This window comes from Epinephelus fuscoguttatus, linkage group LG22 (genome assembly GCF_011397635.1).
Source record: "Epinephelus fuscoguttatus linkage group LG22, E.fuscoguttatus.final_Chr_v1".
Taxonomy (NCBI): Eukaryota; Metazoa; Chordata; class Actinopteri; order Perciformes; family Serranidae; genus Epinephelus; species Epinephelus fuscoguttatus.
In genome coordinates, this window is record NC_064773.1 from 16,027,781 (window position 1) to 16,048,840 (window position 21,060).

The 21,060-nt window shown below is 41.8% G+C and overlaps 1 protein-coding gene across 2 annotated transcripts in view; it reads left to right on the forward strand.

The window, feature by feature from the left end:
* plxna4 (plexin A4) overlaps positions 1-21,060 on the forward strand; it is a 364,224-nt gene that overhangs the window by 322,470 nt on the left and 20,694 nt on the right. For both annotated transcript variants that reach the window (XM_049566659.1, XM_049566658.1), the window contains exons 23-28: positions 2,464-2,530; positions 4,327-4,473; positions 5,604-5,763; positions 11,185-11,288; positions 15,370-15,469; positions 19,623-19,813. In XM_049566659.1, coding sequence (XP_049422616.1) covers positions 2,464-2,530; positions 4,327-4,473; positions 5,604-5,763; positions 11,185-11,288; positions 15,370-15,469; positions 19,623-19,813 — 769 coding nt within the window. The remainder of the gene's footprint in view (positions 1-2,463; positions 2,531-4,326; positions 4,474-5,603; positions 5,764-11,184; positions 11,289-15,369; positions 15,470-19,622; positions 19,814-21,060) is intronic.

Below are 21,060 nucleotides of genomic sequence, written 5' to 3' on the forward strand. Positions count from 1 at the left end.
ATCCCCTGGGAGTCCAGAACTGCACTGAGGTATTTAAAGTTTTCCACACTTTAAGCATGTTGGCTTTCAAGTGAAACTGAAAATGGAATCCTGACAGTAACTTTTCTAAATTCACTTGTTTACGAAAGGACGTAAAGATATGGTGAAAGGGCCTCTTTACTGTCTTAAAACAGTATGTAGTGTCGAAATAAGCAGTCAGTTAAATAAATAAATAAAGAATTTTGATGATTTTGATGATAGACTGTCGAAGGCATTTCTCAAAATAAGCATTTGAAGGTGCTACTTACTGGGGGAAAAAACAGTTGGCATTAATCTGCAAAGTATCTGCAAGTAATTGCATTGACGCATCAGTCTGAAGTGCAAACCAAAGAAATATCAGTGAAGGAGAGAGGCTGTTTGATTTGATTGTATGGACAGAAGAGCACCTTTAATTTTGTTATGGCTTTGTTGGTTATGTTTTACGCTCACATCAAGACTCACAGTCGTCCAGGAAATAACAGTTTTCTAGAAAGTGCCCATTTCATACAGATACATAAATGCATGTTACTGGCAGCTACGGCCAACCAAAAATGTTAATGTGTGATGAAGCATGGATTCCCATCAACCCTACCTCGGTAATCAGGGGGAACTAAGCGCTGCCAGGTCCCCTCTGCTCTAGATCATTCTCAATGCCCACTGCCCCTCTGACTGGCTGCCAAGTAGGCAAGCCTGACCATGCCAACACGCCACGGCACATTTCATTGCATTAACCCAAACATAGGTTGCGCTGTGTTTGTTAGCAGCTGAGTGGCAGTATGGGGAAGATTGTTTGAAACTTGTAATACCAAACACTAACGTTAGATGTTGAAGCAGAGGCATTTTTATCCTTGTTCCCTATACGCTGTGCTGTGATCGAGAATGAGCATAAGCAAACCAGTGGGGCTGTGCCAAGACTTCTTATTACAGCAGGGCTGGCACCCGCTGCCAGAAGCATGCTCACACACACACACACACACACAATAAACACTAGTCAGCACACATGGTAATTTCTGAATACATACGCAGTGGGATTAATTTGTGCTTTTTGCACGGTAGTCTTAAAACAGCCGCACACTTGTCCACTTACACAGGCGCACAAAAACACAATATCTATTGGAAGTGAGTACGAAAAGGGAAGTTTAAATAGACGAAAAGGGAAGGGCAGACTCAGCCAAGCCATTTCTTCTCATTCATTTCCCTTCCATTGCTCCCTCCCTCCTTCCTTCCCTGAGCACCTCCTCCTTTCTCCATGCTCCTTTCATCCCTTTGATAGATGGGCTACATTTGTAGAAATGGAGAGGATTTGGAAGTGTGTATGATTACAGGATCCAGAGTGGGGAAGCCAGAGGGAGGGAGGAAGACAGCAAGGACACATGAAAGAAAAGATGAAACGTGACCTTGTTGACCCTTGGATCTGTGGATGGAGGAAGGGCGGGAGGGGCGGCAATATAAAAGTGTGGGCGCAGCGAGCGGCAGGAAGTTAATCCCCCCCAGGTGTTGTGCCAGTGTTGGTGGGGGTTGCCAGGCCGGCCCACTGGCACAGCGGACATTATATCCCCCCTCATGCCTCAATGCGGAGCTCCTTAAAGAGGCTGTCTGAATGGTGAAAGGTGGGAGGGCTGCAGGTGGCAGCTGAAACACGGGACAAAACCTACACACACAATGCACACTAATCCTGAAATATTGATGCCTATGGTAGTTGCTCGTTGAAAGCAGAGGGAGGGGTGTGTGGGTATGTGTGTTTGAGGTGTTCTGACAGATTACCCACACACCCCTGCTGCTGGTCAAGGAGGTTGCTGTCAAAGGATATCCGATCCTCGCCTCTCCTCTTTCTCCCCTCGCCACCACCGCTGTTGTTATTATGTATGCAGATTAGTCATTCACACGGGATCAATCACACTGTTGGCCCAGGTCAACACAGACACACACACACACACACACACACACACAGATGCAGACACACACCATTTTGCCACACCAGTGGAGCATGGATGCCAGGCAGAGAAAGAGAGGGAGATGTATTCATTCACTTTCTATTGTGCACGGATCGAGTGTTAGTCCAGTGAATAGGCAAGGGAGCACTTGATAATGAGGCCAGTGTTATTACAGAGCCGCTCCAGCCCCTAACGACATCAATCCACTGGGATCAAATAAAGGCTTTTAATTGCTTTGCCTCATATTAAAATCCCCGCCGCCGTCGACGAGCTGCCCTTGGCGTGCCTGAGCATAAAAGCCAGCCGAAAGATTGTCTGAAAGGCCATCATATGTGCAAAGGCTCTCTCAAGTTTTGTCTTTGCAATTATATTTGTGTAGCGAAAGCCTATTCATTAGTGGTGGTCATCATTTTTAGCAGAATATTTGATGACGCCATTGAATATTTATGACGGTAATAAGAGCATGCGGGATCATATGTTCATTATGTGCTTTGTGTCTGTGTGTTTGCAGGACCGAGTCTGTGGCAGAGAAAATGCTGACCAACTGGTTCACGTTTCTCCTCTACAAGTTTCTGAAGGTAAGTCTTTAATATTTGTTTCAACTCTCAAGTAGTTTAGTTCTAGTCCTAACCAAGTTGATTAAATCACTGTCGCCACCTTTGCTGGCATATGAGATGGGAGACTTGGGGTCCTCCATTAAAAAAAAAAAACAGCATAACACACTTAATTTTCTGCATTCTGATGTTTTTTTATGCACCAAGTTTTGCCTTTTCTGCATCAATTTATGGTGACAAAAATGCTCTCATTTTGTCAAAATAAAAGTTCACAGCTAATTCTGTGATTTTATTTAATCTATGACTTTCACTGATAGTTAATGGCTGTATTATTTACTCAGATTTGTCAATTGCTTGGACACAGTAGCAGGTAATTGTAATAGACCTCTATTAGTCCTCCATGTCCTTTTGAGACTGTAAAACTGCCTCAAAAATACACAAAGAATAACCCCTCCATCACACAGCCAGTGGATCAAAGATATGATGCAGAACATTGAGCTGTAAAAAATCAGAAGCACCCTCAACGGCTCCATTAAGAGATTTTATAAAACCCTGGGCCCCATTCAGAAACTGTGTGAACAGTCTACCTGGCCTTGAGCTTTGAATACCTCATACCTCTACAGGTGGTCTGTCCTATTTATGCAGTAGAAGTTCTCACCCCCTTTGCTGCATCACAAACTGTAATTTAAATAGATTTTTTATTTGGATTTTAGAAATAAAAATGAATGAATAAAAAAACAACCTGTGCTATAAAGCCCATACTGAAGATTTTATGAGGCCAGTTACCTTCATAAGTCACGTAATTGGTTAAATTCAGTCCAGCTGTATGCAGTTTAAGTGTCACATGATCTCAGTATATACAGTATATACACATAATCTAAAAGGCCAATGGGTACCACAAAGCTAGCAGCACCACAAGGACTAAGGAGCTCTCCAAACAGGTCAGGGCGCAAAGTCCCAGTAAGCTACTACAAAATGTAGTTAAACTATTAGTTTAATTACATGTAGTCCACTTCTCCCCAACACTGCTTGTGTTAATGCCTCAACTGATAAATGGAAAAATCCCTAAGATGAAGTGTGAAAGAAATCTGCTAAGAAGTCAATTTCTTCTCTCTAAACAAGAGCAGATCTGTATTTTAGTTATAATTAGGTTAATGAATATAGCTGTTGGTTTCATAGCATTTCCATTTTAATTTATTATTTATTAAAAGCCAGTGGTCTTCTAAAATTCGTTAGATGATTTGTCGTCCTTTGTCACCTAGCATGTAACGCTGATGTGGATGTGCCATGAAGGAGGAGTACCTTTGACTCCACACAGCATCAGCATTCACTAAAAGCAAAACTCACCTCTCCTATCCACCCTTGAATGTAAAAAAAAAAAACAAGTCACTATCATCCTGTTTTTCTCCTCCATCTCTCCACTGGCCCCTTTACTGCAGCTGGGAGGAGAATAAAACAATGATAAATGGCCAATCTCTTCTGTTTGATAAACAACAGTGTTTTCAGGAGGGAAGACGGGGGTGGCTTTTTTCACTGTTTATCCATTAAATCTTTCCCCAACTGTGGCTTCATTTCAGCAAAGTTTATATATTGATAGGTGGTACAATTTTCTTTAATTTAGGAGAACAGAGGTCTTGCTCAGCAACTCTGGCGGTGAGGCAGCCTGAGACACATAACAAAAAGCAACTACAACATTTCAGATAGATATATTTTCTGACATTCTTAAACTTTGTTGTCAGTGAGTCAAGTGTTGAAATGACTTCAAAGTTTTCTTCCTCCCTCCCAAACTTTTTATTTGTTCCTCTCTCTTCTCTTTGCAGGAGTGTGCCGGCGAACCCCTCTTCTCCCTCTTCTGTGCCATCAAGCAGCAGATGGAAAAAGGCCCCATTGACTCCATCACAGGAGAGGCACGCTACTCGCTCAGCGAGGACAAGCTCATCAGACAACAGATTGACTACAAGACGCTGGTAAGGGGTTCACCGGCCCGGGGGTCCAAGGGCTGAAAGGGGACACTTAATATGCTTTCAGGGACAAGAGGAGGGAAAAAGGGTGGTTATGGGTTGTCGGTCATGAGATGAGCAACGCGACATAAAGTTGTCGTTGTCACGCTTGACATGCAGGGGCCACAGGAGTGGCGACCTCACTTCCTGTTGAGAGTCGAGCTGTCAAGAGAAAGAGCAGGGCTTCAGGATGAGGAGGGAGGAAAGAAACTATGCATGTGTATATGTCTGCACAAGCAGAGAGACGCTGAAGCTCTCTCCTTCTGGAACCTCTCGTTCCAGAGTCTGTCTGTTGTTGTCTTCGCTCCACTCTGACGTGTTTGTTTGAGCGGGGGAAACTCAGACACTGTTTAGTGCTTACGTCTTCCTTTTCTAGTGTCACATCTGTTTGTACTCTACATTTTGAGAGTACAGATTTTCATACTCGATGTCTGTGGTGAACTGTGATAGGGGAAAAAACAAAAAACATTCTGGAAATTTGCCTCAGATTGGCTTTTTACAACGTAATCATCAGTACTCACCACCACCCCACTTCCCACAACATAGACACATGTAGAAACCACACTTGAAGAGTGAAGATAACACGTTGACCCTCTCAGTTATGTGTATTTGTGCTCATCTTGTAATTTCGGATAATTCCACCAACACCTGGAGACAGAGCTGATGAATATGCTAATAATATTATAATTAGCTGGTTTACTGCTCATCATTGAGGTAACACATTGCTGCCTCCCTTCAAGCTCTGAGGAAAAAGCCGTTTCCCTGGTGGATGATCTTTTCTTTTCCTGCAATTCTCTCAAAGACCCTTTGGCGAGCACAAAATTATTTCAGTTCCATCTGAGCACCAATCCACTGTGCAGTCAACATTATTAACATAAAACACACAAACCTCTTTTCTGCAAGTGATTAAACATGCATTAGATATAGCACAATTTATCCTTTGCACCAAATCAACTTGGAGAGATGCTTGTATCTTTTCTCAGATACCCAGAAAACATTTCCCACATGTGAAATATAACAGAAGTTTTCTTTTAAAACAGCAGTCAGTACTTGGGATAGCGTCTCACTGGGCAGTCTTGTTTGTATTTCTCTTCCAGGTGGTGAACTGCATCCACCCAGAGAATGAGAAGAGCCCGGAGATCCAGGTGAAGGTGCTGAACTGTGATACCATCAGCCAGGTGAAGGAGAAGATCCTGGACGCCATCTACAAGAATGTCCCTCACTCCCACCGCCTAAAAGCCTCCGACATGGACCTGGGTACGAATCTTTGTCCTGTTATATATAAACAGTGTGGGAAAAACATTTGAACAGCCATCTTTAGTCCTGTTTGTGCAGCACTAGTATTACCTGGGGACTCCATGTTATTTCGAAATTCCCCCCCAGGTAACTGCTTTGTGCGGCACATTCTCACAGGATAAGCAAAGTCTGTATTTTACTCAAATTTACTGACATTATCCTGCAGATATGATGTGCACAGTCATTTGTAACTCCACTCAACACAACACAGAAACACTAAACAGCACTACGAGCATTGATGTACAGTATTAACCTCCTTTTTTTTCTTTTAAATTGTATTCTTCTGATTGATTCAAGCTTGTTTTTCTGGGGTCTCCATGCTGTGTAGCAAGATCAGCCTCCTGCACCCGAAATGTTGTCATAACTTTCATTTATAATTACCACCGCAGACTCTGGAAGAGAGGCAGAAACGAGGCTCAAAGAAAACAAAAACTTAAATACGATCCCATATCACAGAGATGCCAAATCACTTGAGACTAATATTATCACACGATCTATGTGTTAAGCAAAATAAGGTACATAATTTGCAGTGGAATATATCTTGACAAATTACAGACATGGCAGATTTGCACGGGACAAAGATCACAGACAACCTCTACAATCATTTGAAAAGACCAGAGGTCCCCAGGTAATACTAGTCTTTGCAAATAGGGCTTTTGGTGCATTACAGAAACCTTCTGTTTACCATGCAGGAGAGTCTAATAACAAAAGTTACCTTCTATTTTGTCCTGTCATGACTGGTTGTTCATGTATTTATGTGTTTATCAAGAGATATGTCTAATTCTAGTTTCCACAATTGTAGTCTTGCTCTAGCGCATCATTATAGTTACCATACATCTTGTCAAAACATTTCTAACCACACAGTGCTTCCCATCTATGTGCCTGGAGAAAAGCAGGCTGAACTTAGACACCCATTGATTTTTACAAAGGCTTCCCCACCCCTCCCAGCCCCTCTTAAAAAGTACAAGTCTTCTTAGATATAGAGAAGTAGCTTTCTTTCCAACCTCAGGAGACTTGACATCCTGGCTCTGTTGGCTCAGATGTCTGAGATTGGTCTCTCCCCTCCCCAAACTTCCCATCGATCGACTCTCATGTCGACTAGCGTCTGAGTCAGATGATTGATCAGCTAATCAATCGAGACACTCAGTGATCTCTTCCCAACAAAATCATTTTCCCAGTGTTCCTCCTCCCTTTCTTTCTTACTTTCTGTCTTTCTTACTTTCTAAGGAGGAGGATACAACGTACAGGAAGGACTTGATGACATGAATGCAGGCGTTGGTTGCCATTTATGACCCCTGTGGGCATCTACAGTCTGAAGTTGTTTTCCCCGAGTTGTGTAATTGTGTTTCTTTGGTATCTCAATTGCATCTAACTCAGGTCTCATATATTTGCAAATTACTTCAAGGTGCCTCTCATAAGGAAGAGTGCAATGATATACCTTTTCTGCCAGACACCCAGTGATCAGGGGGCTGGGTACACCTTGTGCGTGTGTGTTAACAGTACATGTGCACAGACACACAGCATAACAATGTTATCCACGCTTGTTTGTCTGCTGATATCTACAGGCACTCTGCACCATGCACTGTGGTTTTTATAGTTTAATATTGCCAGATGGATTTTCTGGGCCCCTGTTGTGTGTTCGTAATAGCATATTTATAACCAACCCCGGACTGTAGATGGGGCTGAGTGCATACCGTGGGGAATCTGCCTGTGTGATAGCTAAGTGAAGAGATTGGTTTAGCCTTTTGACAACACCCCTGGATAAAATTGTTTTATGGCCCCCTTTGGGCAGGATGTGTTGTTCTATTATTGCTTTATTACGAAAGGGAATTGGAAATTGTCAGAGTTAGCCGGCCACTCGCTCTGTATGTGTGTGATTTCGAGTGTGAGAGAGAGGGGGAATGACTAAATACAAGCTCACAAGAGAACATGTGTACGCAGTAGGTATCCGACGTGCTGACACAGATTAGAAGAAAGTTCTCCTCTAATCATAAGTACATAAACAGACATGAACATGATTGACGTTTTGTTTCACGCCTGTGGGTTTTCTTTTAATTTGCAAGTCATGCTGTTGTAATTAGCATTTGTCATAGGCCTTGTGTTATTTACGTTGACGATAATGCTTCAGTGAAACAGGTCCTTCCATTTGTTATTTTGACAGTTAAATTTTTAAAGCGGTGTGATAATATAAAGGTTATATCAGTAACCCTTTTTACTAAGACATCACAGCTAAAAAGTCCCTCCTTTACTGCGCCTTTGCATTCTTACACAGAACTAAACAACGGTAGCATCAAGTCGCTCCAGTGGTTGATTTTAGACAGCATGCTAGCATCCTCAAAGCAAAAAGGCTTGATATATATGTGACATATAGCACAACAGCGTCACCCTTAAGTGTGGCATATAACATACACGTCAGCTTCCTGCACTGTATAGAAAATAACAATGGCTTAACATGGCAATAACAATAATTTACCCACCCTGTAACATGGCAGCAGATCCTATCCTCTGCCTGGGCGGTAAGGAGTTTACGGACTTCAGTGTCTGCCCAATTTACAGACATTTTTTAGTCACTATTCTTCTTCTTTGAGTTAGCTGCCAACTGCTGCAAGCTGCTTTTAAATGTCCTAGCAGTGTAGCACACATAAGATGTCATCAAAACGTCACATCTGTCCCATCCATGGTCCTGTCGGTTAATCCTTTTCTACAGACGTTGTTCCAGCAAGACAACTCTGCTCCCCCATTCCACGATTGTACCGTTTATACAGAACGGCAAGGTGGAATAGCCGCATGAAATTCCCGGGCAGTGTAAAAGGTGCTAGTGGCTCTCATGATCTCTGATGTACACACATGCCCATACACACACACACACACACACAGGCACAGCTTGATTGCAATTGCTGATAAGAATAATGAGATTGTGGCAGGTCTGTCCTCGGACAGATTGGCCAGGAGTGTTGTTGTCCCAGATATTGTTTTTTTTGATTCCCCTGCGTTGCAATCCATAGTCCTCCATCGGGTTTTCAGAGAAGATGTGGTGTGAGAACAAAGACGCTTGACCCCGTGTGTGTGTGTCTTTGTGTGTGTGTTACCAGTAGCAAATGTGTGTCGTGCATCTCTGTGGAGTACAACAGTCACCTTCAGCCTTTCTCTTCACCATCAGCTTCCATACACTCCCCAAAGCCCTTATCTTTTTGGCTGTGTGTGACTCTAAACACAAGTCTGTACACACACAATCACACACACACTCTTCCTACTGAGCAGCGACCACTGGATTTGGGAATTGAAGTAATCTCAGTTTGCTCTGGTTTCACACTAAGTTTATTCTTTTATTTATTCCTTTCTCTTTTTTCTCACTCCTTCATGTGTTTACTGAGCCTCGACTGGAGACGGGCGCTCATTTGCATCTTTATGGGAAGATGTACTGTATAGACAAAAACAACAGGAGAATCTTTATTTCCTGCAGATTTTTCAGATGCTAACACAATTCCGGTCGATCCTCCAAAGACAGGCCTCATCATGCACCGCAGTGATTGCTGCTTTGTTTTGCTGTTTGTGATCAGAATAGGAGATGACAGTGGCCGATGCAAGTGGGAAGCTCAGCAAGGAGCAGAGAGACAATAACGTATTCACAAAGCCCGCGATGTCTGCAGAAAGAATAGAGGAATCATCTGCGTGTTTGTTTTTGAGATGGGTTTCCTTTTTCACTTATGATAATATTGCTGGGGCATTGTGAGATGCTTCTATCAAAGCTTTTGTTTTGTTTTGTGCTGAGCTTGCACAGATGTGGAAAGCCTGGTGTGTATGTAGCGTAGATGTATTTTGGTTCTAAGGTCATGTAAATCCTGTTGCTTAAATGAAAGACGCTGTCACGTGCATTGGAAGTTACTTGTTGAAAAGTATGGAAATGAGGTGATGTGCAGTCTGCAGCTTTTACTTTCATTCCAGACAGTGTTGCTGTGGATATGAGTGTGGTGTGCTTCCACCAAAGCTCCCAGCAATAACAATAAGAGCAGCGAGGCAGGGGGCTTAGAGCAGTGGTTGGGGGTTTGAGAAGGAGAATGCAGGGACCAATAGCGTGTTCAGAGAGCAGAGCGTAAGGGCCGGTGCTGCAGATAGAAAAGGAAGTGCACAAGCCCTGGGCAAGCAGCTGTAATCATACCCATCGATCGCAGCAGCAAAAGAGATGGAAAGGAGTTAAAAGGGAGAGTTTGATTCTAAAAAGAAGAGTGGATGATTAATTTAACTCGCCTGTTGTTACTGTCTCTCACGTGTGCCATTTCTCCCTTGGTCTTACACCGCCTTTCATTTCTACTCCTACTCTAAAGATTTTGTGTATTCACCTCTTTTTGATTTCATTCAGGCTTTTCATGACAACGTGGCGTGATTGTTCTGAAGAAAGCAAAGAAAGGCGTCAGTAGATGACGATGGAGATAGTGACAGCTAGTTTTGTGGCAGAGTGATTAGAAAAGAGAGATGGTTTCTTCTTTTTTTTCTAATGATTTTTCTGTTGTTGATGTGATTCATGTTTTCATAACAATTACATTCTAAGTATAGACATTTTTTTCAGCCCATGGGGAGAAATAGATTGCTACTGTATGTGGCACTGAGTGTTCAGAGACATTAAAAGTGTTTTCAGAGACAGAGATGAAAAAGGATTAAAATATCTTGCCCCCCATTTAAAATTAAAACTCATTAGAAACAGGTAAGGACTTTAGAATATGTTAAAATTACTGTTTTGATGTCGTCTATGTGATTTCTATTATTTTCTAGCAGGTCTGGTTGTGTCTTAAAGGAGAAGTCTGGTATTTTTTAGTTTATGATAAAATAGTGTGGCTAAGACCAAAATAGCGACGATTGCTCATTTTCTGAGAATTTGGCTTTCCCCTGCCTGGCTTAACACTGCTGCCTATGGCCATGTGTGAACCTGTCCTAAAACCACCCTGAATGTTCGTTTTCAAAGCCATGAGACTCACGTAGTGGTCAGTGGTGTTTGTTGATGTTCTGACATAAAAATCGTAGGTATAACTGTAGTTAAAAAGGTGTTGGTGACATGATTACCTAACTGTAATGTGAATGCTTTTGATGTGTTTGAAATGTGCGTTATATGTGTTTGAATTTAACTTAAAAATATTGCTTGTCTCTGCAAACATACCCTTTCAATTTAGAATCAAATGCTCATCTGTCTTAAATGTTGTTATGGTTAAAACCACAGCTAAGAAAATGCATAGTTTCTTGCACTAAAGGCATTTCAGCACTCCAAACATAGTTGCAAGATTTGGAATGTCTTATCTTCGCAAAACAAATGCACGGTAAACATAAATACTGTCAAAAGAGTAGTACTCAGTAAATATAAGTTGGTGTTATTCTGATCTTTTTTCGCAGAATGGCGTCAGGGTCGAGGACAGCGCATGATCCTGCAGGATGAAGACGTCACCACCAAGATCGAGGGTGACTGGAAGAGACTGAACATGCTGTACCATTACCAGGTACGCCTATGACTTTATATTCTAAAATATGGACAAATACAACCTGCATTAAACTAATGTCACAGCCCAAAATAAAAATAATATGCTACCTTTGGGTCCAAGTTTGCCTATGGCATGGAACACCTATAGACTTGTGTGCACGTTTTTTTAAGATAATTTGGAATCAGAATTGACAGATACTGTGTGTTTAACTTTGATATTTCAGTAAAATTTCAAAGTCCTTGAAGTCTGAGAAATACAAAGGATTTGTTAAGTTTCAGATCTCACGAAGAAAGGAGTAAAAGAAGAAAGATCGCTATCTACAGAGACTTAGCATCCCCTGGAGCTTACAATGGATAGATTACATCTTTTAGTTGAAGGCATTCTTGAAGGAATTCACATCTTCTCTTCCAAAATAAGATAGGATTGTTTTCATCCCAGTTTCACAGCAGATATATACAAACATAATGCTGAAACACATCTCTGAAACATTAACAAAAACAACTGATACCATGCACAAAGGCCTGATATGTAAACAGGCTTAGTTATTTGAACATTTATTTCTTACCACCCATCATCCCTCTCTACAGTATATCTAGCTGTCTCTGATGCCCCCTCAGCTCCCCTCCACCCTTCCCTCTAAAGCTGTGTGACCTCATGATCTGCTCTAAGCTCCAAACTATTCAGTGGACGATTCAGTCAAAGTACTTTTCCAGCCATTTAGTTGTGCAAGTCCTCAACTGACAGGGACACCCCTCACACTCATACACACACACACACACACACACATATACCATGAGGCATCTATCAGGTGAAAGGGAGTGAGGCAGGGCGAGGCAGGGAAGTGACCAACAGCAGTGATACTTGGAAGTAATCCTCATGTGTGGAGAGGGGGAAAGATAAAATCTGATGTGGTGGCCAAGTGTCGTCGTCTTTCTGAAATGGATTAGAGTTGGCATAGATTTCATGTACAGAATAGACACATCGGTGGTCACAGACAGACACAGGGTACTGTATGCACACACATGCAGTTAACAGCCCAATGGAAAGGATCAGGGTTGGACAATATGAGGAAAATATGCATTCATTTATTCAATATTGTGATAACATTACCACTTGCGATAATTAAACTGATAGTTAAGTGCACTCAGTCGTTGACTCAGACTTGCACAGTGCTTGTGCCACGTCATCTGTCTTGTAGCCAAAACATCGCCAAGCTGCTGACGTGCAGTATTTTTTTGGCACCACTTGCTGACATTCGGCTTTAGTCTGCAACCATCTTGTCATGCTTTCCTCCTTCATGACTCATTTCCACGTAGCTCTGTGCATGTATTCAAGTCAACTCGAGGTCCATTCATTCATATGAAAACCTCAGTGATATCCCACGTGTTTGCAAAACACCCCCTTCCATTTTTTTCTTTTCTTTTAAACTGTCCAGAATTTGCTTCAAGCACATTGAAAGCGTGTAACTTTTGCGGCAGATTTCGGACAGACTTTATACAACGTTTCACAGGAAAACGGTATGTTTAGCTGTTCGATATATGGAGTCTATGCATAGTGAATCATTTGTCTTAACAAAGTATTTCACAAAACTGGCAGACCTTGCTCAGTTGTTACCATGAGTTATTGGTCCTGTTTCTGTGTCTGCACTGCTGCATGTGCATGTTCCACAAGACTAGCAGGTGGAAAATATTTAAAATTAACTTCCTGCCATTTCTGTGGTGGTGTTTCTGTCCATGTGTAAAGAGATGCATTTCATTGTGTTGAACACAAGGGGCAGATATAGACGACTGTATGGAGATATAGACGACAAAAGTAAAATTGTGGAGATGAGGCATTAACCATGCAGATAGTACCACACTGTCCGCATTAATCTAAAAATCTTACGATGCCTAACGGTAAGGGCTTTGTCTGATTTGCTAGAGTTAACAGCACAGTGCATGTCAGATAAAATACCGTCTACAGACAGAATTTAACTTGATACCTTATTACTGTATTCAAAGTGCAATATCACAGTCTTTTGCAATGTCTTTATCACACAAGTTGACAACGCAAGGACAATAAAAAATCAATATATTGCGTAGCAAAGTAAGTGACACATGCATTTAGTTATTTTAACAGGCAGTTACAAGAAGATTTGCACAAAATACAAAGACATTTACTCATTATACACAGAAAAGCTTTTATGCAGAATGTCAGACAAACTCATATCTGCAGGTGTTCTGAGTAACGCCTATCCATCCGGCCAGCCAAAATGAGACCGGATGGAAAAAAATAGGCCTGCTTTGTCAACATGGTGTTAATAATTTGAGCAGCTAAGCAAGCAGCCACTGTCCCCTCCAAGTGCAGTTTGCGTGGTGCCTAAATTAAATGTCAGCACCAGCAAGTGTCAACAGGCTTGGAGTATGAGGCGCGGGTGGAATGGATTAGGGAGCTGATTCGAATCCGAGATAAGATAATGAAGACAGAAGTTAATTCATTTTTTCAGGCCAGGGAATAAGGGCGCCTTATCCTTGACAGAAGCCAAAAAAAAAGGAAATACTCGCATCCACTTAAATTTTGTCAGGTGGCTACGCAAAGAGCGAGGGAGGGAGGGGACACCAAAATCACAGTCAGACTGAAGTCAAGGGCAGCTGCAACTCAATACATAGCATTTCCACTCTTGTTTTTATAATTTTATTTTATTGAAATGTTAAATCTATAAGTAATTTAATTGAAGATCTTGTCACTTTGCTAATCAAATCCATTATTCTGCCAAACCGGATGTGCTGCTGCATTTGGTCCTGGGATGCCCTGCAGACATCTTATCTACATATTTCTGGCCTCATTAGAAGCTAAAAAGACCAACCAGGCACACTCAATAAAATCATTTGTTCTCCTCTATTAAATGATTTGATTTGATGTGCCACTAGCCCAACTCACCCACTCAGTCTGCCTTCAGTTACGATGTGACAGTTTGCATCACAAACTTTGATTTTTTTTGCTCAGGAAAACATCACATGGTAGCTACAAGCAAACATTTGGCATTTGCCATATCAGATCTTTCTGTCCCATAATGAGAGACATTTCTCTCCGCCTCCCCTCTTTGCAGGAAACTGCTCTCTGTCTTTATCCTCTCCTCCAAATGCTATTTCCCCAAATGCCACTCCTCCTTTTCATGTCCTATTGTGCTCTGCTCATTTTATATCCATTCAACATATAAGAGCAGTGATCAGGGAGCATGCTTGAGGGTGTTGGAGAGTTGGAGGCTCCACACAAAGGAATAACAAGATCTGCCCTGTGGGGCCCCCTGCTTACAATAATATAAACATATTATGCATAAGGAGCAGATTGAGTGACTGGGTGACATAATGATACAATCTTAATAAGGTCCCGGCTGCCGCACACACACACAAACACACACGTATACGCACAAAAGGCCCCTGGTCCTTATTCCCTGTCCCATACACCCACACTATGATAGAGATCACTTCAATTAACCCTGCCTTACCCTGCAGCACAAGTAGCCAGATTATGCAGAATAGCAGTATAGTCTGTATGTGTGTGTGTGTGTGTGTGTGTGTGGGGGGGGGGTGCGCACGGCTGGGACAGTGCACATCCCAGTTGTGTTAATTGAAACCCGTTTGGCTGACTAGGGGAAAAGGAGGGGCGCACAACTGGCTCATTCATTCATTTACACTCACTTATTTACACATAGACGAACACAGACACACACACTACTTGATTCTTCACACCTTCACACACACACTCTTAAACTTACACACTACCCAACCCTAGAGGAAAGGTTTTATTATTGAACAGAGACTGTGGGATATCCCCTCTCACTCAGGCCCGTACGATGCTCTGCTAAACTCTCCCTCCCCCCTGTCAGTCATCATACGTACATGTGGGCTCAATAGAGCACATAACGGTAATAAGATATTCTCTGTTTATCCAAATGAAACCAGAATAGATGGAGGGAAATATAGAAAATGACACCAACTCAGTGATCTATGGGTTTTCTGATTGGTTGTGATAGAAATCTGCACAAATGAAAGAAACTCTGTAAATGGCTTTTGTTTTGAATAGTCATTTGAATAATACATGTGTGTCTGTTTTTCAGGTACCTGATAATGCGGTAATGGCCTTGGTTCCCAAGCAAGTTACAGCCTACAATTCAGTAAACAACTCCACTGTGTCTCGAACTTCTGCGAGTAAATATGGTAAGCCGACCTGTTTCTGTGCATCTACATGTGTCAGTAAAGTCTGTGTCAGAGAGCTGCTTTCCCAGCAGACCTAAAGGAATACTGCACCCCCATAAATGACCATTTATATATCAATTACTCACTACATGTTACCTTGAATTTGTTTTCTTGCATGCATCCCATGAATGAAGGATCCAGAAATGGAGAGTTCTCGAATTGTCATTGGAGTCCACGTTTGACAACAGCAAAACTATAGATAAGCTATAGACATAGCAAAGATAAGTTTAACTTTCAGTTCAGTCCCTTGTTGGAAAATGCTGCCTGTTTGGGAAGTATTGAGCATACGACTGGATAAATATGAGAGTTTGTAAATGGAGGTTTGATATGATTTTGCTGTTGTTACACTAGACTCCTTTTACCTAAATTTGTCAAGAATTTTTTAACATTTTTGTATTCTTTGTTCACCAGAAGCATGCGAGAAAACACCAAATATTCCTCTTGTATTCAACCCAACAATGGATGAGTAATTTCTATACAAATGGGCATTTGAGAATGAAGGATTCATTTAAGGCCAGGCACATACAGTATGTTTGAAACTACATGAGTGGTCATCTTAAGTGCTATATCGTAGGCAACTACACTTGCTTGAGTTTCTTGAAGACATTTCACCTCTCATCCAAGAGGCTTCTTCAGTTCTAATGACTGGTGCAGAGTCGCAGGATTTAAACTATGTGTGGGTGTCGTTGATTTCACATATGAGCTCTTAGTTTCAGAGTCATTAAGGTCACACGTTGTTGACCCACCTGGCTATCGTGTGTTGTTAGGGTAAGATGGGACTAAGTGTGAATGGGTGTTAAGTCGTCTGGGGAGGGATCCCAAGACAGCATTGTAGGTGTGAGATAAGTCATGTCTCAGGCCACCTCCTCTGTTTAATGATGGTCATTTCAGTTTGACGTAGATGGCTTCTTTCATGCCTCTTTCAAACCATCTCTCTTCTATGGCCAGACGACATTGCTGTCCTCGAAAGAGTGTCCCTTCTCCTTTAGATGTACGTGGACGGCTGAGTCTTGACCTGACGAGCTGGCTCTCCTGTGCTGTGCCGTTTCTCAACGACTTTATAACGGGACACTACCACACAGAGTTTAAAGCCTGCGACACTGCACCAGTCATTTAGAACTGATGAAGCTTCTTGTCCAGTTGCCTATGATACAGCACTTACAGAACCATGACCTGGATGACTGAGAATATTCACCAATACATGTGCAGTCCTTATAAGCAAAACTGCATTTGAGAAAGTCATTTAAGTCAATAAAATCATAGACAAAATATAAATATCAAATATATTTCTATAAATTACAATAGTATTAAATAAGAATAGATATAATCTGATCCCACAGCAGTGAATGTGCCCACCTGAGAGTGGAAATCTGGTGTCAAGCTTCCACAGGACCCTACATGACAACATTGACAGACCTGGAAAAACAAGATACAATTTTAAAGTAGCTGAAAGGATTTCTAAATCATAACAAGACACCAAATAGACTTTTCATCTGTTGTCCTGGCCTCTTGAGTCTCCAAAGTGTGTCCTCTCATCCTTCCGTGTGCCAGTGTTTTTTCCCCCTGTCCGTCTGCTTCACGTCTCCTTGAACCAGAGAAACCATCAAGTTAGTTGCTGATCAAAGGGCCGGCCTCACTGGCCACAAACACTTCAGACACATCAAATGTGGTGCCACATTATTAGCATGGCCTCATCTCCATACGGTCTCACCTCGCTTCTGCGGCTCCAAATTAGAGCAGATAGGACAAGGTGAGTGGCGCAACAGAAAAGGGAGGGAGGAGGCCAGGAATATCTCCCTCCGCAATTTTTTAAAAAGGGATTGACTTCAAACGCAAGTGTGATCCACTTCACAACTGGTGTGGTACTTGAGAGTGACTTTGAACTCTCCGTGAGTACAATGGCCAGATAGCGAAGAAAGAGACAAGGCTGAATTTAATATAGCTGCTGAAGAGGGGCAGGGAGAGTGGAGCAGGAGAGAAAGTTGTGGAGAAAGTGGAGATTAAGACAAACACTGTGTAACATGTTGAGTCAGACTATGAAAGGAGAAACTCTCGGTCTTTGATGTGATGTTTCCATCAGAGAAAAATAACACCTCCTTTGTGTGGATCAGAATAGAATCCAACCAGAAATCTCTCTCCTGTGTATCGCACTCTGCCTCAGCTTTCTAACTTCTTGAATAAACCATTAACACAAAATGGATGTACTACCCGATCTATCTCTCTATAAAGACGTAGCTCACATCCTCTTGTACCCACACAACCTCAAAAACAACACATTTAGTGTCACACGTGTCCAGTGTCCTTGAAAAAATGCAAGTAATAAGACAGAGAATACTTGACACAGGTCTCGTCACAAAGCTTCAGTTAAATACTGCTCGCTGAGGAGCCTGAAAGCAGAGACGAACATTTTCAGTGGATCATACTGTAATTAATTTTGAGCAGTCGACACACACAGACACTCACACATTCTCTGTATCTGATGTCTCCAGCTGTCTCTTTCTCCCTGAACTCTCTCCCCCCTTACACTTCTCCTGCTTTTCTCTCTGGACAGATTGATTTCTGTCACGGTGGAAAAACACTCTTTTTTTTTCCCACTCCTCTCTCTAAACCGCACCCACTGATCAATTTTTTTCACACTGTGTAAACATTCATTGAGCCATGTGTTTGGAAATGTCATCACCACTCTGGCCATTGGGTGGGCCATACATATTTCATCTCGTCTGACACCTGTTCGATTTTGTGTCAGGCTCCAATGCCATGTCTTGTCCCTGGGAGAAGGAGCCATGAAAAATTAACCATGCACACTTTCTAAAAGTTTCATATCTAATCTCCCAGACCTGTAAATTGGAAGCCACAAGCCAAAAACCTATATTCTGTTGCTGACATGCAGGTTATGGCTTTCTACGCTTGTTTAGTGAAGCGACAGATTTGTATTTTTAGTGGGGTTTTGTTTTTTGTAAGCTTTATTTTCGTCTTGTTTACCTCACACATTGCCCTGAGTGAAGGGGCAGTTCACCCCCCAAATCAGAAATACATTTTTTCCTCTTGCCTACCTCCCATAGTGCTTTTTATCAACCTAGATTGGTTTGGTGTGAGTTGGGGAGTGTTGGAGATATCGGCCGTAGAGATGTCTGCCTTCTCTCAGCTTGTGGTGCTCAAAATGTCAAAAATAATAATAATTTAAATACCCAATGGCAATGTGTCTCTCCAGAAGTCCTGACCTGGTACTCACGATAATCCACAGACCTTGTCATCAGTTGTGCCCACCAGAAATTTTTCAAAGGTGTTGACAGATGGGGCCACTGAAAATCTTGGCTAGACACAGCAAAATCAAAAGCCATGACTGAATTTAAGGAATTCGCTTATGCTGAAGAAGTATCTGGGTTAGTTGAAAACTATGTCAATATGGGGAGTTAAGGAATGGCATACTGATGTACTTTGGTTTCTTTTTATCACAGGTAACGTTGCTAATTATCTGATGAACACACATATGACAACACAAATTAGCTAGCTCAGTGGTGCTAGGTGAGCTAGCTCTAGATGCATGCTCCCTCTGTGTGGTGATATGGTTTATGGGTGTAGTTCAGTAGAACGAGGATAGTTCTTACAAGAATCTCAAAACAAGGTCTGTGGATTATTTTGACTAACCAGGTCATGAGTTCAGACACATTGCTGTTGAGTTTTTCAAGTATGTTTGCTTTGAGAAACACAAGACAAGTGCCATCTAGTTCCATTATATTCAAGGGAAGGAAGACATCTCTATGGCCGATATCTCCAGCACTCGGCATCTCGCACCAAAACAATCTAGACTGATAAATAGCACTAGAGGTAAGAGGAAAAAATATGTATTTTTGATCTTATGTCCAGTGACTCAGTGTCCTCTCTGTGATGACCTTATCTTTCTGATACAGGCAGGAAAAACTCAACAGTTTACAGATTTTGTAGTTGTACATAAATGCTAATGAAATAGATTCCCATTATATCTCACTGTAAGAAGTTACAAACCAATGGGAGCTTTACTGATGCTACAAGAAAACAAACATTGGTTGGACATTGTGGTTTTCTGATCAGTTATACCAGCACAACATGAACGAATACATGCTTTTGTTCACAGAGAACATGATCAAGTACACTGGAAGCCCCGACAGCCTGCGCTCCCGTACTCCTATGATCACTCCTGACTTGGAGAGTGGGGTCAAGGTTTGGCACCTTGTGAAGAACCATGAGCATGGAGACCAGAAGGAGGGTGACCGCGGCAGCAAGATGGTCTCTGAGATCTACCTGACACGACTTCTGGCTACCAAGGTGAGCCTTAAGTGAAAATATAATTTATTTCTCCTGTTACACTCACTCTTTATTTGGATAAGTTGCATTTTGAAGGACATGTTATTAAAAAGCAAAAAAGGAAAAGAGTTTTACTGTTGTCCGAACAGTACATGGAAATTATTTTTATTTTTCTCGAAGCAGTTCAGCAAGTGAAAGGCTAAAAGGTCACTATAACCTTCACCTTGTGATACCATGACTCAGAAACCCCTCACTTTATTTAAATATTCATATTTATTTTGGATGAGTCATCTCAGTGGGAAACATTATTCAAATGTATTCCTCTATCCCCTCAGGTGAGAAAGAGAGAAGAGATATTTCTGTTTGTTTTCTCTTTTCATTGCTGTTGCGTTGACGCAGCAGCATATCAAAAAGGGTAAAGAAGAAAAGATCCATGAAGCCAGCGAAGGAGTTTCTGTAATAAAAAAAATTATCAGGCAAAAATAGAAATGGCTATAAAATGAGTCTCTTTGAATGTCTCCCGACAATGGCCTCCAGAAAAAAAGCAGTTAATTTGGTTTGGAGGGAAATGTGACTTTGATCCAACAGCTGAATGCAAATTTCCAATCCACTCCTAAATCACCTTCTTCCTCTTTTTTTTTCCCGTCAAGACATCCATTTTATCAGACACAGACAGAGGCATACAGGGAAGGTAAAACATAAAGAGAGGCTACGATCTGAAAATGTTCAGACAGTAATTTTTTTTGATTCAGGAACATTTCAGTTTGTTTCTGATCCCCTGCTTGCCTTTGTTTAACAGTTCACATACAGAACATCAACTCGGTTGTGTGTCTGTAATGTAAATAGACAGTGGCAGGAGTCTGAAACAGAGCGCCTCATACACACAGTAAACATCCACAGAAAGAAGAAGCAGGTGAATAAAATCATCCATTCTTCAATGTTTGGCTATTATTAACAGACCAAATGAGACTCGTATGTCACGGAGGTTCACGAGCAACACTAATCAGTGAGACGTGTTTGGCAAGTCCACCTTATCTTTAAGTTATGACCTCAAGATAATATGCTAACAAGTCCAGAGTTTTTTGGTTTGTTTCACTTTCCTACTCCGTCATCATCAAAACAGAGTCTGTCTGCAAACCTGCGTGACTTTCCTGCGACCACTGTGGCCATATGTGGAAATTACAGCCTGATGCTTAAAGCTGCTTTCACACATGTCCTTAGAAAAGTGGGTGTAGCCTCCAAGCCTAGAAAAGTGAAGTCAATGCGAA